General features: G+C 37.1%; 1 protein-coding gene across 1 annotated transcript in view; it reads left to right on the plus strand.

Annotated features, from left to right (window-relative positions):
• Positions 1 to 23933, plus strand: part of XIRP2 (xin actin binding repeat containing 2) — a 116763-nt gene that overhangs the window by 85208 nt on the left and 7622 nt on the right. The window contains exons 3-7 of the mRNA XM_019656604.1: positions 7754 to 7864; positions 8247 to 8319; positions 9234 to 9364; positions 10465 to 19846; positions 21992 to 22125. Coding sequence (XP_019512149.1) covers positions 7754 to 7864; positions 8247 to 8319; positions 9234 to 9364; positions 10465 to 19846; positions 21992 to 22086 — 9792 coding nt within the window. The 3' untranslated portion in view covers positions 22087 to 22125. The remainder of the gene's footprint in view (positions 1 to 7753; positions 7865 to 8246; positions 8320 to 9233; positions 9365 to 10464; positions 19847 to 21991; positions 22126 to 23933) is intronic.

Consider the following 23933-nt stretch of genomic DNA (forward strand, 5'->3'; position numbering starts at 1 on the left):
AACCCTACTCTTGATAAAGTATTGTAAAGGAGGACATATGAGGGCAGAGAATACTTCAGTTGAGGCTTGAAATAATTTTGCATGAATACAGAATTGTATTATAGGCAAAAGAAACAACTTATGCAAAAGGTAAAATAGCATAATATATTTGTGAATATAGTGAGACATAATTGAGGCATGGAGCTGGAGCTGTAGGTGAAGGCCAGATAATAGTAGACATTATATGCTATGTTAAAGAATTTTTACTTTATTCTAAGGCAATCAAGAGCCATTGAAGAAACTTGCACAGGGGAGTAATATAAATAGACATGCACTTAAGAAAGATTTTTTTATGGCTGTATAGGATTGATATAAAGGGGGTCAAGGTTAGAATAATACATGTTAGAAGACTACTGAAATAGCAGATTAAATAAATGAGGACTTAAATGGGTCAGAAGTTCTAGGTAAAGAGGGCTTTGACTCAAGAAACAAAGATAGAATTGGCAGGGCTTATAAATCAATTGAATATTGGTGAGGGAGGGGTAGTAATTACAAGTATAATAATTCTGTTTCTCTATTTTGGTTTGCATTAATTAACAAAAGATACATTACCTCTGATTTTTACTTGAGAATATTTTTCATTCATTTTCCAAGCTTTTTCTTTGCAATTTCACTGCTCTTAGAGATTCTAAGTTTTAGCCTCTTTTCTTGTACTTTTATGTTTATTTATATCCTAGTGCTTCTTTGGTTTTAAGAGGCTTTATGTCTTTATGTCTAAGTTAGATTGAAAATTTATATATATATATATATATATATATATATATATATATATATCATACATCTACATAAAACTTCTGAAAGGCATCCTTTACTGCAAACTGAATATTTTTATGTATCCTGCTTTTTTAGTTGGTCAAATAAATATTATTTATATAACTAATATGTTTGATGGCCCACTTGAGAGCGCATCTTTTATATGTTCTTTTTATGAATCTTCAGCATTTTGGGACATTGGGATATGGCCCTATAAATAGTAGTTTTTGGAAAGAAGAGGACAGTCAGAATTCCAGGAGTTAAAGCTGGCACTGCTTATTCAGAAACCTCTTTTTATGAAGTCAAATATTTATACTTTTAAATGAAGTATTTTTGAAATGACAGGTTTTGCTTTTTATAGCTAAATATGATGAAAGCATAATTGTTTTGAGTCAAGAAAAAGTTGAAATTAATTGAGTAACACTTCTTTCAAAGATTTATGCAATAGAAATGCATAATTCATGCATGCATATGTATTATAAATCTTGTCTCAAGAGAATTTCCAGCTAACTGAGCCTTTTATTCCGTTAAATACATAGAGATAAATAGATGATAGACAGATAGATGATAGATGATAGATAGATAGATAGATAGATAGATAGATAGATAGATGATAGACAGAGATATAGCCATAGAAGCTTTTACTGAAATAATATTCACAATGCCTAGCCTAATGTTATGGAGATAGTTGGTGCTCAATAGCTATTGGTTGAATAAATAAATGCATAAGCGAAACTACAAAGGTCACTCATGTTTAGGGATGCAGTGATTTCAAAGGAAAAAGTCACTACCTTAATTTTTTTTTTTTAATATTTAGCATCATCCGTCTCTCAGATCCAACAATCCAACAAGTACACACTCATAGTTTTAGGCAGGACTACAACTGAACCAAGTAAAGCTGGAGGCTTCCCTTCTGAATATATTGAGTTATTCAAAGAATTGTATAACTTGCAGTTGCCTTGACTCTTCTTTCCCATTGATATTTTTTTCCTGTTTGTGTAAATTAAAAACAAGGATAGTGGGCCAGCCAAGTGGCACGATGGTTAAGAACTGGCTTGGGATGCCAGAGGGCCCCGGTTCAGATCCCACATATGAGGGCCAGTGACACTGCCCTCCACGGATGCTGAACAACAGCTCAACCTGGAGCTGGGCTGCTGTGAGTCGCCGGCGATGGCGTAGGCTGCAGCCCCTGTGGCAGTGGGTTGTCATGGGCTACCGTGTGTAGCCAGCAGCCAGCGTGAGCGGCCAGCAGCCGCAGTGAGCGGCCGTCCAGAAGCCGGCGACTGATCTGCCTCGCCCGGGAAGAGCGCAATGATGGTGCCAACTTGGGCCAGTGAAGCAACTCCTCCACAACTAGACTGAAGAACAAAAACGACAGCAACTTGTCTGTTCCCCTTCCCCCATCCCAGCACTGTTCCCATCCTCCAGTTCCCCAATAAAAATCTTAAAAAAAAACACCAAGGATAGTGTTTTTCATTGTCATCTTAAATAATCTCAACTTAATTTTTTAATGTCATAGTAATTCTGCCCAATATATTTTACTGCTGTTTCCACATGATGCTTGACAAGTCAGGTTCATCAATGCAGTGAATAATAAGTCACTAAAAAAGTATACAGACTAATCGTTTAGCACCATGAAGACATTTTTATAAAAAGGCTATTTGAAACTATATTTTCCTATTTTGAAAGGTTGTTTACCTGTGTGTATGTGTTTGCTGCCTTTGTGTATATTTTGGATTCTTGGTACAGGTATTTCCTCCCTCTGGCAATGCCAACTACTCTTTACAGCATCAAGCACAGCCCATATTCTTTCACAGATGTTCTAAGTCCTTGCAATGTTATCAAGAGGCCTCTCTCTAAGTACACTTCGTGAAGTGATTGACATGTTATTATGATGCATATTAGCTTCAGTAACTCCACCTACTAATTATGAAATATTCAAGTTCAAAGATTGTTAGCTGAAATGCCAAAAAACAAAATCCTAGGGGCATGTGGAAAAAAATCTAAAATCACTGTTTTTAAGCTAGATTTTTATAAAATCATAAAATTTTTACACTTCTAGAAAAAAAAAATGTGGCTATTTGCCCATGCATTCACTCCTTGATATTTTGAGTGGCATCTACTATCCACCAGGAAGATAAACACTGAGATTTGAGGGTGCAGGGATTCAGTTACAGGAGAGTTCATAGTATCAAGTAATGACTATGAAATGTGACAGGTAGATAATAGAGGTGTGTACTGACAGTACAGGAATACAACAACAACAAAAAAAAGAAGAAGAAGAAGAAGCGGGAATTAGTAACTCTGTCTAGAAAAGTTGGGAAAGGTTTCAAAGAGAAAATAAGTTTTGAGCCAGGACTTCCAAAGTGTATACGTGACTGTGGAAAAGCCTTAACCTGAAGCTCAACCCCTAAGAATGTCAGATTCATGCTGTAAACTTTTAAAGTAAAGAGAGAGAAAACTCAGGGCAAAAGAAAACATGTTAGAATTTGAATACATCCAAATCTAGACAAACACAATAAATCAACCACATTTTTTATGGTCATCTCTTAAAAGAAAGAACTGATTATTCTTTCAGACCTTGAATCCATTGACATTTTTGCTAACATAAAGAGCACATTTTTTGTATTGTTTATGTCTGACAAAGATGCAAATAACATTAATACATCATAACTCTAGTTTTATTAAAAATTAGATTAGTGATGGGTAAAATTGCTTAATTACTGGTCTTGAGCATGAACTGTTTTTTCCACTCTACTGAGGCAGTTATCATTTACTATTCTGCCAGTCTTTCATCACCTTGTATTCTATTGGTGACACTTCTAAGAGTCACAACAATAATGAGTCACCATAAAGAAAAGTCTGTCCTTTTCTTTCCTTACTCATTATGCTAGAATGAGTTTGCATTTTTATTGACAGAAATGTACTATGTCTTTTCCTATAATGATAATAACAGTGACAAGTTGGGTAGTCAGCATGTGAACTCTTTCCTGTGCTGTAGAAATCTCCTCAGGAGAAGTGTATATCAAGAATAGATTTTTGTAATATACTTGGCTAATATACATTATGAGCTGACTTCAGGTTGGTATGAGATATGCAAACATCATGATATTGTTTTATAATTGTGTCACATTTTCTCCTTTAGATTCCAAAATTAGAACACATATATCATCTGTTTTTCTTTCTTCTCATGGATGAATGAGATGAAAAAACCAAGTTCAACTGTGATTTAGTGACTTACCCAAGATTATGACATACCTCCTGGAGGGGAAGATAGGGCTAATTCCCATTTCTGACTCCTGGTTAATCCACCTGTGGAAAAAAACAGCATTTTGTCTCTTGCAGCCTTATCTATATTTGAATTTAATTTTAGGGAGCCAATTTTATGAATTGTTTTGTGTGAATTGATATATGGTGTTCTGGCCAGAATTCTTTGTTACATTTTATTTGTGTAATTTGATTTTTTTCCTGAGCATTGTGATCATCCATCTTTTTGCCTAATCCTACACTCTATAAATATCAGCAATTGGGAAAAATAACAGTCAGATTTAAAATTCAAACTAAATTTGCTGTAAAATATGAAATGGTAAATGATGGAAACAAAACCTTGGAATGTTTTAATAGACTTCATATACATTACACTAGCCAGGGGGCAGTAACATTGATGCATTGAAACTAACATACCAAATTAGTGTAGCAATTACAGTTCTATTTAGTAATAGCACATAAGTGCTGAAGTGGAAACTTGTAATGCTAAACTAAATTTGCATACCTTTGTGCTGTTTACGTTGTGTCATCTCTTACAAGAAAATATATTTAGAAACGATAGACATGGATTGTTCTTACTCAAGTGAATACATATTAAGTATAAAATATTTTTGTCCCAAAAATGATGATTTAAAAAATGTATCAAAAATACATTTATGTATTCTTTTTCTACTACCCATATTTTGCATTTGCCTTTCTCAACACACAGATTCACATCGCTAACTTTATTATTTCAGTCTGATTATTAGCAACAAGTATCAGAAACTTAACGTTCTATGGGTTTCAGGCAGGTTTTTTTTAAATGTCAACTTGGTGTTAAATTGAGTGAATGACGGAAATGGCGATTACTTGAAAAGCACGTGCTCCAACTAAAAAGGGTAGCTGCTACTTTGTTCCAGCAAGACACTGCCATTTTGGCAGTTTTTTTTTTTTTTTTAGCTGAGCCATCCTGCCACCTGTTGGCAGCTCAGCTCAGGCCCAGACTTGAACCGCTATTGCTCAGCGCTCACACTCTTGAGCGAGCTCTTACCCAACTGAGCCACTTGTCCGGCCCAAGCCACTGCCATTTTGGAATGTGAATCCAGTTGATGCCAGATCTTCAGTTTTCAAAAGCAGACAAATCTTGATTTTTGTAGGTGTTTGTTCACTAATTAAAAACTTTGAAAACATTGAGTGAGCCAAATAAGCATGTCTCTGGGCCACAGCTTATCTCATGGGCCTCTAGGTATGAATGTGATTCTGTAGTAATGATCATGGTGCCTTTCAATAGGAATCTGGTCAGGTCCCCAGTCTCCTTTGCTCTTTCACTGTCATTTAATCAGTACTTCCTATTGCTCAGTATATCATAAGGAAGCCATAGAATATTCTCATTATATCCCTAGAGATGGAAAGACTTGTCACACTTGTAAATAGTTGTCCTTGCAAAGAGTTGATGTTTATGCCCACGCATTTCTTCTATCTGCAGTCTTCCATGATTGTTATTGTTCTCTCCAGTCTGATGTTGTTAATATCCTTAAATAAAACTTGTTATGTAGATTCTCATTATAGGGTATTATGATTCTTTGAATTTAAAGCAAAGAATATGCTATATTGTCTATACTTCATCTTGAGGAAGTAAAGTAAATGTTTTGTTCATTGTTCTATCCCCAGTTTCTAGGACATTCTCTGGCAAATAGAACGTTGAATGAAATTAATTTATTAATGGAAGTTTGCTATTTTAGTCATTTATTCACTAAGTAAACTTTTCCTTAGCACAAACTGTGTGTCAAGCATGTTGTTAAATCTCATTTGATATATGTGGATCATTAATTTGGGCTAGAAAACCATTCTGCTTGGGGAAAAAAATTACACTGGTCTTCAGTTTCATGAGATATAATCTACATTTTTTCCAGCTTTATTGAGGTATAACTGACAAAATTTTAAGATATTTAAAGTGTACAGTATGATGCTTTGATATATGAGTATGTATACACTGTGAAAGGATTCCTCCCATCTTTGAGTAGTTCATTAACACATCCAATGAAATATAATCTACATTTTAAAGTTCTGCCTTCAGTTCTTTATAATACTTGTTGAAGGGTGTAAGCTTTTTTTCTTAATTCTCCTTCCAAGAAAAGTTTAATAAATTTAGATCATACTATAGATCTCTAAATAAATGTCTGACTGCCACTTGGTTTAATCAGAGCTTCAACCCTTATACCAAGTACCCTTGTGGGGGTTGGCGGGTGGGGACAGGGAGCTACACACTATAAGCCAAAAAGAAAAAAATCACAAGTCAAGATCTCATCAATTAATTTTAAACTTATTCTTGGTTTAAAGGATTAGAATTTGATAGCTTAAAACTATTTAACCCCATCTAAAAGATAAACAAAACTTTAGTGTTCCTCTTTGAATAATAGTAATAATGTACCTTTGCTCACTTGACTATTCTCTACTAAGGTAAATGTCTAAAAAAATCAGACCTAAAAAACAGTATCTGTTAGCTATGTAGATATTAAGATAAAGTAAACCCCCAACTTAAAAAGTGATCAAATACATGTGTTTTTGGAGAGTCATCTGTCCATATCCTTATTATTTGATGTTAAGGTTTTTAGCAATATTCCAACTGCCTCATCATATCAATCAATCAATCAATCAACCAACCAGTCAATGAATCAATCAATCATATACTTGTATCAGATCATATTCTGTAGTAACAGCAGGGCTAGATCAATAAAATAAATAGGAGCTTCAAGCTTCCAATTCAGCTTGGGTCATCTGTGCTAACTTAACCAAAATCGAAAGTATCCCTATGTGTGAAGAGAGCGAGATACAAACCAGCATAATATGGTCTATTTATATTGGTTATAGCTAATGGTTACATTGTTCAATTGAAGTCTGAACATGTCATCAAGCTAGGTGGCCAACTTGAAGACTAGAATGTCTTTCTGTAACACGAAAATTTGACTTACACACAACAAAATATATTTCTTTTTCATCAAGGATTTGCATTTTCTTTTAGAGATTAATATTTCTCATATTGGCTACAAGATGCATCATTGACATTTATTGCTTACTAAGGGTAGTAGGCAAAGTAATGGCTCCCAAAGATATCTATGTCCTAATCCCCAGAATTTGTTAATAATATTAAAGTACATTGCAAAAAAAGAATTAAGATTACAGATGAAATTAGGACTGCTAATAACTTGACCTTTTGACAGGGAGATAATCCTGGATTATTCAGATTGGTCCAATGTAATTACAAGGTTCTTAAAGATGGAAGAGATCAAAAGAGAGAATCAGAGAGATAGCAATGTGAGAAATGCTCAGCCCTACAGAGGAGGGAGGCCATAAACCAAGGAAAACAGGTAGCCTCTGTAACTGCAAAAGGCCATGGGATGGAGTCTCCCCAGGAGCTGCAGAAAGGAATGCAAACCTTCTGACAGCTGCCAACACTCAGTAAGACCCATCCAGGGCTTCTGACCTACAGAACTGTAAGATATTAAATTTGTGCAGTTTCAAGCCACTAAGTTTGAGGTAGTTTGTTATAGCAGCCAAGCCAACTAATACACTAAGAAACCTTTTTTTTTTTTTCAGAAGATTCTGTCACTAAAATTGCATTAATAAAAAAAGTTAAAATTTTTAGACTTTCCTTAAGGTATTGTTTATTCATTCATTCATTCATTCATTCATTCATTCATTCATTCATTTTCAGGAGGTAATCCATAGCAGCCAAGTCAACATTTCAAGAAGCAGCCAGGAAATGGAAAGACATGAAAAAGAAGCTTCCAAAGCACACAAAATGGATGTTCTTGGAACAGAAATGGTAACTGCTTAGAAAGACAACACTTTCCAAACAGTTTTCAGAACTGTGTGGAAATTCTGATCTCTTTGTAAGCAATTGCTTTCATTGTTCTTTATGTATTTAATAGCAGTACGTATCAATGTCTCTTTCTCCGTTTTGGAGCTGACATTCTTTGGAAAATGAAACAAGCATTCTAAAAATATGAGTGCACTTTAAGTGTAAATTCATATATGTTCTGTTATAGCATGAGCCATGCATTAAAATATGTGATAGAGGTTTAATTATCATCTCTCAGTGTGCATGGAGTTCTTGCATGAAAATCACAGTGAAATAATGGATATATGTGTTGAAATAATTGACATCTTAAAAACAATTACTTATTTAAAATTATTTTTAAACACAGGCCTCTCATCTTGAAAAGCACACTGGCGAGATAAACCAAGCTTCTCAGTTACATCAATATGTTCAAGAAACTGGTAAGAATCTGGTATTATTTGACTCCAGTATACCTTTCCCCTATTCATACCCCTGGGTTTGAATGGAAGACTTCCAAAGCACAGTCCCTCTCACGAAGTTAGTAACTATGACTCATGGTCCCAAAGGAACAGGGTAGTATTTCTGTATATAATTAGGTTCTGCCTGTGGTGATAGATGCAAAAGCTTCTAAACTAGTTCATTGCCCATCAACCCTATTATGTATTCATCCTAAAGACCTAAAAGGTGATAGGCCAGCCACATCTGAATTGCTATTTGCATCAGGGAACTAGAATAAAGCTTGATGTTTTTCAAACTCTCTGAGGATAGAAATGTTCTCTAGATTGTATTTTTTTTAATAACAGATTTAAGCACTTTTAAGTCCAGTTCTCCAACATACAGATATGAGATTAGACTACAGGCAAATTTGTGCAAGTTGGCATAAAATGGATACAATTTGCCTTGCCTATAAAAGGGGAATGAGAAGTTTTGCTGTACTAAAAAGCTAAGCCAACTGTAACTGAAACATTACTTGACTGTATTTGTATTTTGGTGTTCCTTATGAAAATCGGTCTTCCTTTTGTGTCCTTCTGCTGTTTTTTTCTTGTTTTATAACTTTTATAATTTTTTTCCCTGAGCATAAAAGTAAAACATGCTTGTAGAAAATTTGGAAAATATATGGAATTAAAATAAACACCAGCTTCATCAGTTATGACTTCCTGTTCAGAGATAACCACCACCATTTTTCTTCCTATATTTCTTGACATATATTAACTTACATAATGAAATAGTGCCATATGTATACATTTGTATCTTGATCCTTTTTACTTATAAGTTTCCCATGACATTATAATTTCTTCCTAAACATCATATTTGTTAGTTACATAATAACCCTGGTGTTCTTTTCTGTTTGTAGTCATAGATACACCTGAGGATGAAGAGATTCCAAAGGTTTCAACTAAGTTTTTAAGAGAGCAATTTGAGAAGTCTGTCCAGGAAAAAGTCCTTTATTCTGACAAGGAGACGATTCCAGCCAAGCAGATTAAGGTAAGACAGTTTCTTTACATAGAAACATATTAAGTGTAAAACCAGACTTAAATGCATAACATTTTCAAATTATTGAATGTTTGAAATAGTTTTTTTAACAACAAAAATTATCCTGAATGAATACTTATTCCATCCCATTAGAATATTATTATTCTACATGGAAAAGTGGTGGAGAGAGTTAGAACTTTTCTCACTAGAGAAAATTAGGGGAGAAACAATTATGTATGCTCCAAAGTTTAATAATTAACATTAGATAAAATAACATATTCAAGTTCAAATATCAGATACTTATTCTTTTTTTTTTTTTTTTAAGATTTTTATTAGGGAATTGGGGGAAGAGGAACAGACAAGTTGCTGTCCTTTTGTTCTTCAGTCTAGTTGTGGAGGACGTTGCTTCACTGGCCCAAGTTGGCACCATCATTGCACTTTCCCTGGGTGAGGCAGATCAGTTGCTGGCTTCTGGATGGCCTCTCACAGCGGCTGCTGGCCGCTCTTGCTGGCTGCTGGCTACACACGGTAGCCCATGGCAACCCACTGCAGCAGGGGCTGCAGCCTACGCCGTTGCCAGTGACTCATGGCAGCCCAGCTCCAGGTTGAGCTGTTGTTCAGCATCTTAGCTGTAGAGGGCAGTGTCATTGGCCCTCATATGTGGGATCCTAACCGGGGCCCTCTGGCATCCCAAGCCAGTTCTTAAACAATGTGCCACTCGGCTGGCTCCCAGATACTTATTCTTTTCTGTTTAAAATTCCAAGGAAAACAAAACAACCCTCAAACATATGTTAACACTTTTATTGTTTCCCTCTAGATTAGTTGCATGGCACATCAAGTAAATGAAGAAAAAAAGATTATGTATAAATGTTAAAATACTGAGTCACTGATGTATTTAATAGAGAATATAACTCTAAAAGGGCCAATGGATTACATGAAAGATAGATAGTAGCAAACACTGAATATCCCTCCTCAGTAGATCTCTAACTGGAGTATATCACCTCTTGTTCCCAATGGAGATGTCATAGCAGGTAGACAGGTGAAGGGCAGTACCTAGGAAGTCTCTACCACTCCACCCATCTTTATAAGATTTGATTTTCTCTCCCTTAAAGATTGAAAGTGAATATGAAGATATTTTAAAGCCATCATCAGTTGTGGGTACCTCATCCACTTCTTGCACTTCAACCAGCCAGAGGAAGGAAACATCAACCACAGGATGTAGTGACCACAGTGCCACTTCCTCAACTCTGGCACAAGTTCATGCCACTCCTTTGGGAAAGACGGAAGAATTTCCTCCTCCCCCACCTGATATATTTCAAGCTCCAATAGATGTGACAGCATTTTCCCAGTCCCCTGAACTCTCCAGCCCTCCTAGATTACCACTAGTCCCCAAAGAATTATACTCCAAGCAAAGAAATTTGTATGAATTAAACCGTTTATATAAACACATCCATCCTGAGTTAAGAAAAAACTTAGAAAAAGAGTATATCAGTGAGGTTTCTGAGATTGTTTCTAGTCAAGGGAACCCAGGAAGCTCAGTTTCAGCAGATGTGCAACAAGCCCGGTATGTTTTTGAAAATACAAACGACAGTTCTCAAAAAGTTCTGAGCTCTGAAAGAGAACACTTGGAGTGGGATGAAATTCTGAAGGGGGAGGTGCAGTCCATGAGATGGATCTTTGAGAATCAGCCGCTAGATTCCATCAACAATGGCTCTCCTGATGAAGAAAACATCTCCAAGGGCATTGCTGATCAAGAAATCATTGCTGGTGGTGATGTGAAGTATACCACATGGATGTTTGAAACCCAGCCCATAGATACACTGGGAGAACATTCTTCTGGTGCTGAAGAAAACACTGAGAAAATTCCTGAGCTAGCCAGAGGAGATGTCCGCACAGTCCGGTGGATGTTTGAAACAAAACCGTTAGACTCAATGAATAAATTGCATCAGAGTCAAGAAGAATCAGTGGTAACTGCCGTCAATAACATAACTGGGGGGGATGTCAAGACTGTGAGGTACATGTTTGAAACTCAACATCTGGATCATATTGGACAGCTTCATTCAGTAGATGAGGTTGATCTACTGCAACTGAGGTCTGAGCTCAAAGAAATTAAGGGAAATGTTAAGAGAAGTATAAAATGTTTCGAAACTCAGCCATTATATGTTATCAGAGATGGTTTAGGTCAAATGCTCGAAATTAAAACTGTTCACAGAGAGCATGTTGAAAAGGGGGATGTGAAAACAGCACGCTGGATGTTTGAGACACAGCCCTTGGACACAATTAACAAGGATATCACGGAAATTAAAGTTGTCCGAGGAATATCCATGGAAGAAAATGTCAAAGGTGGGGTGAGTAGGGCAAAGTGGTTATTTGAAACCCAACCTTTGGAGAAAATCAAAGAAGATTTAGAAGAGGTCACCACCGAAAAGGAAATAATAATAGGTACAGATGTTTCCAGAAAGTGTTGGATGTTTGAAACACAGCCATTAGACATTCTAAAAGAAGTCCCTGATGCAGATTCTCCAAGATCTGAAGAGATAATAGGAGGAGACGTACAAACTACTAAGCATCTATTTGAAACACTTCCAATAGAGGCTTTAAAAGATAGCCCAGATGTAGGAAAACTTCAAAAAATCACTGCCTCTGAGGAAGAAAGGGGGGATGTTCAGCATCAGAAATGGGTTTTTGAAACCCAACCTCTGGAAGAGATCAGGGAAGATAAAAAAGAGTACATGCAAACAGTGAAGCTTGAAGAAGTTGACAGAGGAGATGTAAGGAATTACACACATATCTTTGAATCAAACAATTTAATTAAATTTGATGCATCACATAAAATAGAGGTGGAAGGAATCACAAGAGGTGCTGTAGAGTTAAATAAATCACTCTTTGAAACAACGCCACTATATGCCATTCAAGATCACCTTGGAAAATATCATCAGGTAAAGACAGTCCAGCAAGAAGAAATCCTAAGAGGTGATGTAAGAAGCTGTAGGTGGCTTTTTGAAACGAGGCCCATTGACCAGTTTGATGAAAGCATTCATAAATTTCAGATAATCAGAGGAATATCTGCTCAAGAAATACAGACTGGAAATGTGAAATCTGCTAAATGGCTGTTTGAAACCCAACCTCTTGATTCAATTAAATATTTTAGTAATATGGAAGAATTAGAAAGTAAAACTGAACAAGCTACAGACATTGTTAAAGGGGATGTGAAAACCTGTAGGTGGCTTTTTGAAACCCAGCCAATGGAGTCTCTTTATGAAAAAGTTTCATTAATGACTGGCAGTGAAGAAATCCATAAGGGAGATGTCAAAGCCTGTACTTGGCTCTTTGAAACACAGCCACTTGACACCATAAAAGATGACTCTGAAGCAACAGTCAAATCACAAACTGTAAAACAGGAGGAGATCCAAGGTGGGGATGTTCGTACAGCATGTTTTCTTTTTGAGACAGAAAATTTGGACAGCATACAAGGAGAAGAAGGAAAGGAAATCAAGGCTGTGCAAATGGATATCCAAGCTGGGGATGTCTCCAGCATGCGGCATAAATTTGAAAATCAGTCCTTAGATTCTATAAGTTCCAGTTCAGAAGAAGTTTTGAAAAAGATCCAAACCCTAAAGGCTGAAGATATTCAGAAAGGCAATGTTTTAAATTGTAGGTGGCTTTTTGAAAACCAACAAATTGATATGATTAAAGAAGGTCAAGAAGGTGATGAACTGGTTAAGACAGTGACAGACATACAAGGTGGGGATGTAAGAAAAGGGTGCTTTGTTTTTGAGACTTTTTCTTTGGATAAGATTAAAGAAGAATCTGACTATATCAGCACCAATGAATCAACTACTGAAGAAGTAATAAAGGGTGATGTCAAAAACTACAGAATGCTCTTTGAATCCCAGCCACTTTATGCAATTCAAGACCGAGAAGGGTATTATCATGAAGTGACAACAGTTAAAAAGGAAGAGGTGATTCATGGAGATGTTCGAGGGACAAGGTGGCTTTTTGAAACAAAACCATTAGACTCAATAAATGAATCAGAGACAGTATATGTTATTAAATCAGTCACACAAGAAGATATTCAGAAAGGAAATGTTAGTTCTGTCAGATACAGATTTGAAACGCAGCCACTGGATCAGATTTCAGAAGAATCACGTGACATGGTGCCCACTGTAGACTATATTCAAGGTGGGGATGTCAAGACAAGTAAACAGTTCTTTGAGTCTGGAAACGTTGATAAGAATGCTTATATAAGAACAGTAAGTGTCAATGAAATACAGAAGGGCAATGTTAAAACATCTACTTGGCTATTTGAAACCCACACTCTAGATGAGCTGAGAGGAGAAGGGTCAGAATACGAAAATATCAAAACAGTCACCCAGCAAGATATGCAGAAAGGTGATGTGAAGCAGGCAGTATGGCTTTTTGAAAATCAAACGTTGGATTCTATTAAGGAAGCAGACGAAAGCATCACAAAAATCACCAAGGAAGAAATCCCTCCTTCTGATGTCAAGACAACTACCTGGCTCTTTGAAACTACACCCCTTCATGAATTTAATGAAAATAGGGTAGAAAAGGTAGAAATTATTGGCAAGAGCATTAAAGAGACCTTAGAAGAACTCTACTCTCAAAAAGTTATAGAGGCTCCTGGAATCATCATTGAAGCTGATGAAGTTGGGGATGTTCGAATGGCAAAATATAACCTAATGAATCAAACATCTCCAGAGATACAGAAAGAAGAAATTATCAGGGCTGATCTCAGAAATATAATGGTGAACCTACTTTCCAAAAGAGACAGTATGAAAAGAGAGATTTGGGTTAGTGAAGAAGAAAAGGGAAATGTTAATCTGACCAAAACTCAATTATTAAGCAGATCAAGAGAATTCCATGCTGAAAAAGAAGAGATCGTGAGTGGTGATGTAAAACAAGCAATAAAAAACCTGTTCTCTGAGGAAAGATCTGTAAAGAAAGGCATTTTAATTCAGGAGGACGAAAGAGGAGATATTAACATGACCATCTACTGTCTTCTTCATGAAAATGGTGGTGACACAATTGAGCGTGAAGAAATAGTAGGGGGTGATGTAAAACGTACCATTCACAATCTGCTATCTTCCATATCAAACAATAAAATATCTGAAAGGGCAAAAATTGATGCATCTGAGAGAGGAAATGTTCAGTTTTTCACCACATGCATAGAAACTGGAGCTTTGGATTATCTCAAACAGCTCCAGATGGAGTCAGATGAAACACTACCAGCTAAGATGCAAGAAAGAGAGGAAGACATAATTGGTGGTGACGTAGAGGGCACCAAACTGTTACTAAAGAAAAGGCAGTCTCGGGTTGAACATACTGTTAATGAAACTGACATCATCCGAGGAGATGTGCAGAATACAGTTAAGGTTTTTATGACAGAGCGTCCGAGTACATCTTCTAAGATACCCAAAGAAGAAATTATAAAAGGTGATTTGAAATCAACCCTAAATTCCCTTAGCCAGGCCATAAATCAGAAATCTGTGGCTAAAACAGAAGAAATTGTAAAAGGTGACATGCTGGCCACACTCAAGTCACTTAAGGAGTCAAGCCACCAAGGGAAAGAACCTAAGCAGCCCAATGCCATCCCTGATGATTTTGAGAAAGCTATTGAATGCCTCGAAAAGTCCGCACACACAAGGGCAGAAATCTTGAAAAAGGAGCTTATCCGAGATAACCTTGAAACATCATTAAGGAATCTGCAAGAAGCAGAAAGAGCTTTCAAAAATGTAGATAAAAGAGGTGTGGTCAAAGAACATGTGCAAGCCGCGATGGTCGGATCCTCACAAGAGCAGCAGAAAACAGAGATTCATCATCAGGTGGCTGTCCAGATGGACAAAAAAAGTGTTCTGCAGCCAAGGCCTGGACCACTTGAGCCAGTGGCCAGGTGGCAAGGGGGAACAACCACTCTCAACCAAACTACAGGCACATCTTGTCATGGGAATTCAATAGAAGAAAGAACTGAGGTTAATCTTCCAAAAGCCCCTAAAGGCACTGTAAAGATTGTCATAAATCGTGAACAAAACAACGATGCTCTTGAGAAAAGCCTTAGAAGACTATCTAACTCACACCACAAAGCTATTAAAAATGTGTTGGAATCAGAGAACAGAATGGGTGTCTTGACTGATACCACAACAGAGCAGCATCTTAGAGGTGAACAAATGAGCAGACAATTGACTTCAACTGTGTCAGTGAGGGAAAATCTAAAAACAAAGGATTCAGAGGCAGTGAGAGAACAGAAGAAGGATACTGGCTTTAACTCCACCCAATCTATTGATAAAACAGTTGGGAAGCAACAGACTCAGACTTGCAAACTGAGGAATGACCACCAAAAGACGGAGTCTTTCCCTGTGAAGAGTTTAAAAAATACTCAAAACACTAAAATAGCAACAGAAATACAAAGCTCTAAGCCCAGTCCAACCCAGGGTCCAGTCAACGAGACAGTTGGAGAAACTTGTGTGGTTTCAGGGGACTTTCAGCAGCAAACTTTGTTAAAGCAAGAAGTACAATATGTTAATAAAGATGTAAAGAAAAAGAATGTGAACCCTCAACCAGCATGGCAGACTTTGCCTGTAGATCAAGACATGTCGAATATAACAGAAGTGAAGGTCTCCCAAAAAGGCCACAATAAATTTAAGGCAACCAACAGGAAGCAAACAACTGATGTTCATCTGAACAGCCAGGACTTTCTAATGAAGACAAATACTTCCACAGACTTAAGAAAGGCAATGGAAATGTCCTTTAACCCAATCAACTTGAACCCTGAAAATAATGTAAAAGAAAGTGAGTGCTCTCTTCCACCTCCATCTCCACCTTCTCCTCCACCTTCCAATGCATCCTCTGAAATAGAATTTCCTCTTCCTCCTCCACCTCCTTTAATGATATTGCCTGAAAAAAATGTGTGTCCTCCCTCACTGTCCACAGAGAAGATAAAGGCTGGATTTGACAATTTCCCAGGCCTCCTTCTTCCTCCACCACCAGAAAATGAGAAATCTGAAAGAGAATGTCTATCAATGTTTCCTCCCCCTCCTCCAACTCCATCTCTAAACCCAGCACATCTCCTTTCCTCCTCTGTTCAAGAAAAGCACAGTAGAGCATTCACACAATATGCCCAAGAAGAAGCCTCAAGCTCTCAGCAAACCCATTCTCAGGCTAAAATCATAACAGGAAAATCAGGAGTACGTCTACCACCTCCCACACTACCCAAACCAAAACTTCCTAAGCATATAGTAGATCAAAAGTATCATGGTTCCCCAAAAGTTGAATTGGAAAATTCCCTGGCAGATATAGAAAGTAAAATTATTCCCTCAAAGGATGAGAAAGGAGTAATGGTGGCAACTAGCAGTGAACACACAGAGACAAGGCAGATATCTAGAAAGTGTACTGGTGAAAGAAAACAAGTGTCTATGGAATCTACAAGGTCTGTCTCGCAGACAGTTCCAGAAACTTCACCACCCAGGGTAAAACAAGGAAAAACACCTCTCGTAAAATCTCATTCATTTCCTGTGGGTTCAGGACAACAAAGTCCAAAACCTTATATGAGAAAATTTAAGACACCTTTAATGATTGCTGAAGAAAGGTACAGGCAACAAAGAGAAGAGCTTGAAAAACAGAAACAGCAGTGTTCTTGCTATAACGTGGTCAAAACGGAACGCCAAAATCAAAATATATCAGAGTTGGAAAAGGAAGTGCTGTTACAAAAAGCAAATGCAAAGGTTTCCCAACCTGGAATAGATTCAGGGGTCACTGTGGCCCAACCCAGCACAGACTCTCAAAGTCATTCTCAGGCACTAGGACTATGTATGGATAACCAGCTTTCCACAACATCGGCAGTAACAGCTGCTGCCAAGAGGCTCCAACATGTTCTAGCAGCCTCAGAAGACAAAGATAACATGAAAAAGGAAGTTCTACAGAGCTCAAGGGACTTGATACAATCTAAATCAGCTTGTGACGTTAAACAGAGTCACCAAGCATGTAGTGCACAACAAGCACAGCAGAAGTATCCGGAGCAGTTGCACTTGCCCCAAAGCAAACCAGCTTCCCCAAGTTTCAAAGTTAGAACCATCAAGCTTCCAACTGTAGGTCATAAATTAAATGAAACAGACCACAGCTATGAAAGCCATAAAAAGCAATCTGAAGTTGGTGTTCAAACCACTACCAAACAACAGTACCAGGAAACCAAGAAAGCAGAAGCATGCACTGAACATAGTGATAAGCAAACTGTACCTGAAAAATGTTATCAATTACCTAAGAAGGAGAAACGAGTAACAGTAAGATTACCTGTGGAACCTGCAGGGAAAAGCCATGAAAGTAAGCTCAATGGAGTTAATGAGAAGCAAAGAAAATTTAGAGAATCTGAGAATGGAAAACTTCCAAGAAGGGAAGAAACAATTGAGGATGCACCGACGACTGGTTCAAAAGAAGACAAGCTAATAGTCGAAAGGAAACAAGAACATTTGAATAAATCAGAACAGAAGGTAGTCAAGCAAAAGGTTACTGATACACATCTTGATTCACAAACTGAGAATTTTCAGCAAACACACATACAGACTTCTGAAAGTCAACTTGAACATAAAAAATTGCCGCAGCCATATAATAGTCTTCAGGAAGAAAAATGTCTTGGAGTCAAGGGCATACAACAGAAACAAGTCTTTTCTAATACTAAAGATTCAAAGCAAGAGATTACCCAGAACAAATCTTTATTTTCCTCTGTGAAAGACTCTCAGAAGGATAATGGAAAGTGTGCTATAAATATATTGGAGTTTTTGAGAAAACGTGAAGAGCTACAACAGATTTTGTCTAGGGTAAAACAGTTTGAAGCAGAGCCAGATAAAAATGGCTTTAAAACATTTCAGACACTATTAAATATTATTCCGGTATGGCTATTAAGTGAAGAAAAAAGAGAATATGGAGTTCGCATTGCTATGGAGAATAACATAGAAAAAATCAAAGAAGAAATAATGCATATTAAAACTCAAGCAGAGGATATGCTTGTGTCCTGTGAAAATATAATTCAAACAACCATGATATCCTCCAAAGCAGGAAAGCAGAGAAATAAACCTACTGGTTATAATGAAGCATTATCTCAAGTATCTAGTGTTGATGTCAGTTATAATAAAAACAAGGAACAGAAAGAAAATACCATTGCAGAAAAAGCACAGCACCACCAAGTAGCAACCCATCATGCAGCAACTACTCATAATCATGTGAAAACCCATCAGGAAATTAAATTAGATGATAATAAGGTTTCTCCTCCCTCCTTAAAAACACGCTCTCCATCACCAACTTTTATAACAATCGAGTCTACTGCTCGGCGAACAGAAACCTCTACTAAGGATGAGCTTTCTCAGGCCCCTAAAAAGGACAGTTTTGCTGAACCGTCACCAAGGCTTGTGTCACAAACATCTAGAATTCACAGAGCAAGTACTTGCCCTTCTCCACCCAGGAATCGCTCTGAACAACTTGTCAAACTCAAAGACACCACTGCAAAGTTATCCCGAGGGGCCGTTCCACGTTCACCAGTAAGCCCGGTTCCAATGGTAGAGAAGAGGTCAGAAATCGTCACTTCTCCTGCAACCCTCCGTCGTCAAATTAAGATAGAAAGTCGTGGTAGGGATTCTCCCCCTACAATAACAATACCTATAAGTGTAAATCATGTTGATAGTGGTTCCTTCAGGGAATCCGTGGCAGCTCAAGAGGAAGTTAGGAAAGTAGAGAAAAGGGCGACTTACGTTCACAATGATGGAGTCAATTCCATTAAGCATGTAGTGCCGGATACTGAAAGTTTTGACTCAGTCGAAATCATCCGCAAAGTGGAAGGGCCTCGCCTGTCAGAGCACAAGCAGAGATATGAAGCAGCCAACCGAGCTGTTCAAATGGCTGAGAATTTCGTGAATGACCATGAAAATGAAATAAACAGATGGTTCAGGGAATTTGAGGGTGGCCCAGTTTTTGAAGCCCAGTCAAATGCAAGGGTTTATGTAAATGGAGAAGCAAACAATAATAGAAAACAAGAATGTCGTACGTTTTGTAAGGAGGAATTTGGATTAACATCTTTAGAAAACACTAGTTTTACAGGCTTTTCTTGCAATGGCCCTAACGAGTTGCAAGAAAACATTCCTGTTAAGCAGCCCAGTGTACGCTCTGAAACAAGGTCTCTAGGTGAACATTTCTCAGGCTTGGACGCATTTGAGAGTCAAGTTGTTGGATCGAAGATGATGGTGTCTTCTTCACATAACTCAGAAGCTGGCAGAGCTGGCTTTGACTTCAAGCATGCCCCACCAACCTATGAAGATGTCATCGCTGGCCATATTTTAGATATTTCAGATTCACCTACAGAGCTCAGGAGGAATTTTCAAAAGACATGGCAGGAGAGTGAAAGAGTTTTTAAAAGCCTGGGATGTGCAACCTCAGATTCTTCTGCAGCTGAGATGAGAACTGCCTTCCAAGAGGAATCTGCATTTATAAGTGGTAAATAAGCTTGCAAAATGTGAGAGGAGGTTAACCCATTTAAAGGCATGTGTTCCACAGCTAAGATGCAGTTAAAAGAGTGTGTGGAAGTCACTAAACAATATAACCTAAGACTAACAGCTTTCCCTGGTTGCCGATGTCCTTATGTTTACAATGCTTGCTTTTACTCCTTTCCCTTTACAAAAGCATATAATATGATTCACCTGCACTGTGTGAGAATAACAAATACTATTATATATGTATATTATTGAGACCAGTATTTGTCAAGGTAAATAAAGCTTTGGGTAAAGCAGCAGATATAATCATTGTTATGGTGACAGTATTAATGATTATATGTAACTATGTACTTATTAATAATTGTACACCCATAGCACATTATTAATATTCCTTATTAAAAGTTATTATTTCATCCACTTGTTTAAGACAATATTAGATAATATCCCTTGAACTACTATTGACACATTTTTAACTGCCACACTTAAGTGGTATTTGCATTTGAATTCAATAAAGACTGGTAATAATCCAAGAAATAATTTACACTCATGATATATGCTTTAAGGACTTTTATTGATTGGTATCTCTGACAAAAGTGTAGGTATGGAATTAGACATTTTGTGTATTTAATTATTGTTATTGAGTTGAATGGAATTAGCTTACTCTAATGCCACTGATATTTTTTCTATAACATTTTTTTCACCTTTCTTAAACCTTGAATGATAGCTCAGTTGACCTCATTCACAGATGAACATGGATAATACATTTTAAAAATTTGGTTGTATTTGGAAGGAGGGAGATTGAAAACATGAACTTAGTACATCAACAAACAGCTCATTTATTTATACTTCCTTAGATTTTACAATTAATGAGGCTTTACAATAAAAGGATTTGACATAATTAATGTGTATCATTAGCCTAATCCATTCTTTTAGACAGATTGAAAGAAATAGCAAGCTCAAAAATAAAACTGCTGAAACTAATAACTATGCCTCTATCATATTTGCAACATATGTGTCTAATTTATCAGGTTAATATGATTTCTTAATATGCTTGCTTCTGGCATAATTAAGCAAAGCTGTCTAATTAATTTCAAATGCTCAGTTTCTGTTAAGATAGCTATAAACATATAGAAAAAAAAACGATGATGTTAAACATTGAAATATTTCTCCTACAAGAGCCAAATAAACAAAAGTGATCTCTCAGTAGCCTAAATTGAGCCTCGAAGCACTAACGTGTGTGTATATATATATATATATATATATATATATATATATATATATATTCATTTGTATAAAAAACCTTGAACTTGTATGCTTTTATGTATAACTAATATGAAAGCTTAGTTATTCTCACTGGATCATTGTGAGGATCAAAATAATACTGAGGTGAGTTCTGAACTACTGTGCAAACACTGGTTAGTGATGTAACTACTACTAGTCATAGGAGCTAGCATTCACACGAACAGCAGCAGCATGTGAATAAAGGTACTCTAAAGCAAGTGGTAGGGGGACTATAACAGGCAGATATGCAAATCGAGAAAGCCCTAAAACCTAAAGCCATTTAGATTGAGGACAAAAGGCCCTGAACACTTCAATGTAATCAGGAGTCTTGTTGGATTAAAGTTAAGAATCAGTGTCAGAGTCAACACTAGGTCATCAAAAAATATTTAAACAAATACAGTGGCCTTAGCTGAAAAGACATGTACATGTTTTAGAAAAACCTCTCCAGAATGCTTTAAAACATAAACGCTTTGGACCAAGTGAGGTATAAACCTTTATATACATGGAAAGGTTAGTTATCCAGAATGATTAGTGCTTTCAGGACTCCCATGGCTGAGTTTACTCTATATTCTTTTTAATGTATTAAAGTTAACAAACATATTTTACTCATATAGATTTCCTTAAACAAAAGAAGTCAACTTGTACAATGTATAAAATAGTAGAGACACTACAGTAAGGTTGATAGTAGCCGAGTGTCAGACCTGTTGGTAGGACGGCTTAAATCCAGAGAAGCAATATCAGAACAACCGTCTTAAGAGCTTTCCACTTTAACTGCATGGCCAGTTAATATGCTGCTGTTGTTTGTTTTGTTTTTACAATGTGACTGAAGAGAACACTAAATAAGCTTTTGCAAATTTTTTATTTTTAGAAACTGCTACTCCAGGACAAGGAAATATGTATCCTTTGTCAAAAGACAGTTTATCCAATGGAGTGCCTAACAGCAGACAAGCAGAGTTTTCATAAGTCCTGCTTCCGATGCCACCATTGCAACAGTAAACTGAGGTAAATGTTTTGTGGTCTGCGGCACACGTACTCAAGAGCCTGCAGTGTGTGGAGAACATCATGTCTCCAGGAAGATGTAGGTTTTTCCAGATCTTGCTGCCACCAGTTGACACAAACACAAAAGGGATGTGGTCAAGTTCTGTCATGCTTTTGCTCAGGATGGCTGTGAACGTTTTCCTTTTGAAATTTTGCTTTCCTAATCAAACCCAGAAGGGTCCCTTTTGTCTAAACATGGAGATCATGGGCTGGCCGAGTGGCTCAGTTGGTTAAGAGCTCCCTCAAGAGTTTGAGCTCTGAGCAACAGTGGTTCAATGCCCAGCCCGAGCTGAGCTGCTGCTGAGCTGTCAACAGGTAGCAGGATGGCTCAGCTAAAAATATAAAAATAAAAATAAACATGGAGATCATATAGCTATGAAAAATTAAGAATTACTGTGCAAGTCAGGATTTTTAAGTTACTACTTTAGTCTGAGGTTAGATTCTAGGTCAAGTGTCAGCAAACTTTTTCTGTAAAGGGCCAGGTGGTAAATATTTTCAATTTCATAGGCCTTTCATTTTCTGTTGTTACATAAATGAAAAGCAGCCACAGATAACTGAGCCAACAGGCGTGACTATAAAGTAATAGGCTTAGCTATGTTCCAGCAGAACTTCATATACAAAAACAGGTGGTCGGCGCTAGAGTTTACCTATCTATGGACTATTTCATCTAAGTAAAAACAAATAAATTTGAGAATAATGTCAGCGTCAGGTCAAATAAAATCCTCTGTTATTCTCTGCTGAAACAGAAGCACCTTATCGACACAATTACAAATGCTCTTGTTTTCCAAAACTCTTGAAGTAAATGCATTTAAATGAATATAGCATTTGTTGTGGCTATAGTCTGAGATGCTGAAATGTAATTATTTTGCTAAATCCAATGTCCATCCCTCAGACTATATCTTTCCTGACTTTAATTGACAATGCTAAATGCCCCTTATTACAACATTCTTTTCCCTTGGTTTCCATGACACCAGAGTATAATGGTTTCCCTCCTACCTTCTGGGTGTCCCTTCTCAGACCCCTCTGTCAGTGATTCTTTCTCTGTCCATTACAGAGATGTGAGAGTTCCTTAGAATTCTGTTAAGGGCATTTATTATTTTCACTGTTTATATTCTCTCTGGTTTATCGCATCCACTCCCATAACTTTAATCATCATCCATATGGCAATAATTCAGAAATCTGTACCACTAGCCCAACTCTCTCCTCTGTGTATCAGACACTTATATCTCAAGGACTCGTATGTATCTCCAATTAGATTTCTCCTAAGTACAGCAAATTCAATATGCCCCATTATCTACCAAAATGCCTTCCTTGACTTCATGGTCTGGATGCAACTCTCTCAGTAAATGACATTAACATTAATTCAATGACTGAAACATGAAATTACCTTTGACTCCTTCCTCTCTTTCATTCCCTATACCGAAGCAGTGACCAAGTTCTGTAACTTCTGTCACACAAATACCTCTTGATCTGTACACTTCTCTCTACCCCCACAGCCCAGGTATCTTTCAAGCAGGTGTCATCTCTTACCTGTAGTAATGCAACAGCCTTTCTAGTTGATTAGTCTCCCTGCCTCCAGTACCTCTCACCAACATCACTACCACTGCCAACCTGCCTCAGTGCCGTGCTTCATAATATAATGAGAATGATCTCTCTGAAATGCAAATCTGAGGTCATGTCCCTGTTTAAAATATAGACTAGCTTCCTCTATAAAAAATTAACATCGTAATATGAATTAAAAGGTAATTCAGGATCTTGCCCCTGTTCCTCTC

Source organism: Hipposideros armiger, unplaced genomic scaffold, assembly GCF_001890085.2.
Source record: "Hipposideros armiger isolate ML-2016 unplaced genomic scaffold, ASM189008v1 scaffold_263, whole genome shotgun sequence".
Lineage (NCBI taxonomy): Eukaryota > Metazoa > Chordata > Mammalia > Chiroptera > Hipposideridae > Hipposideros > Hipposideros armiger.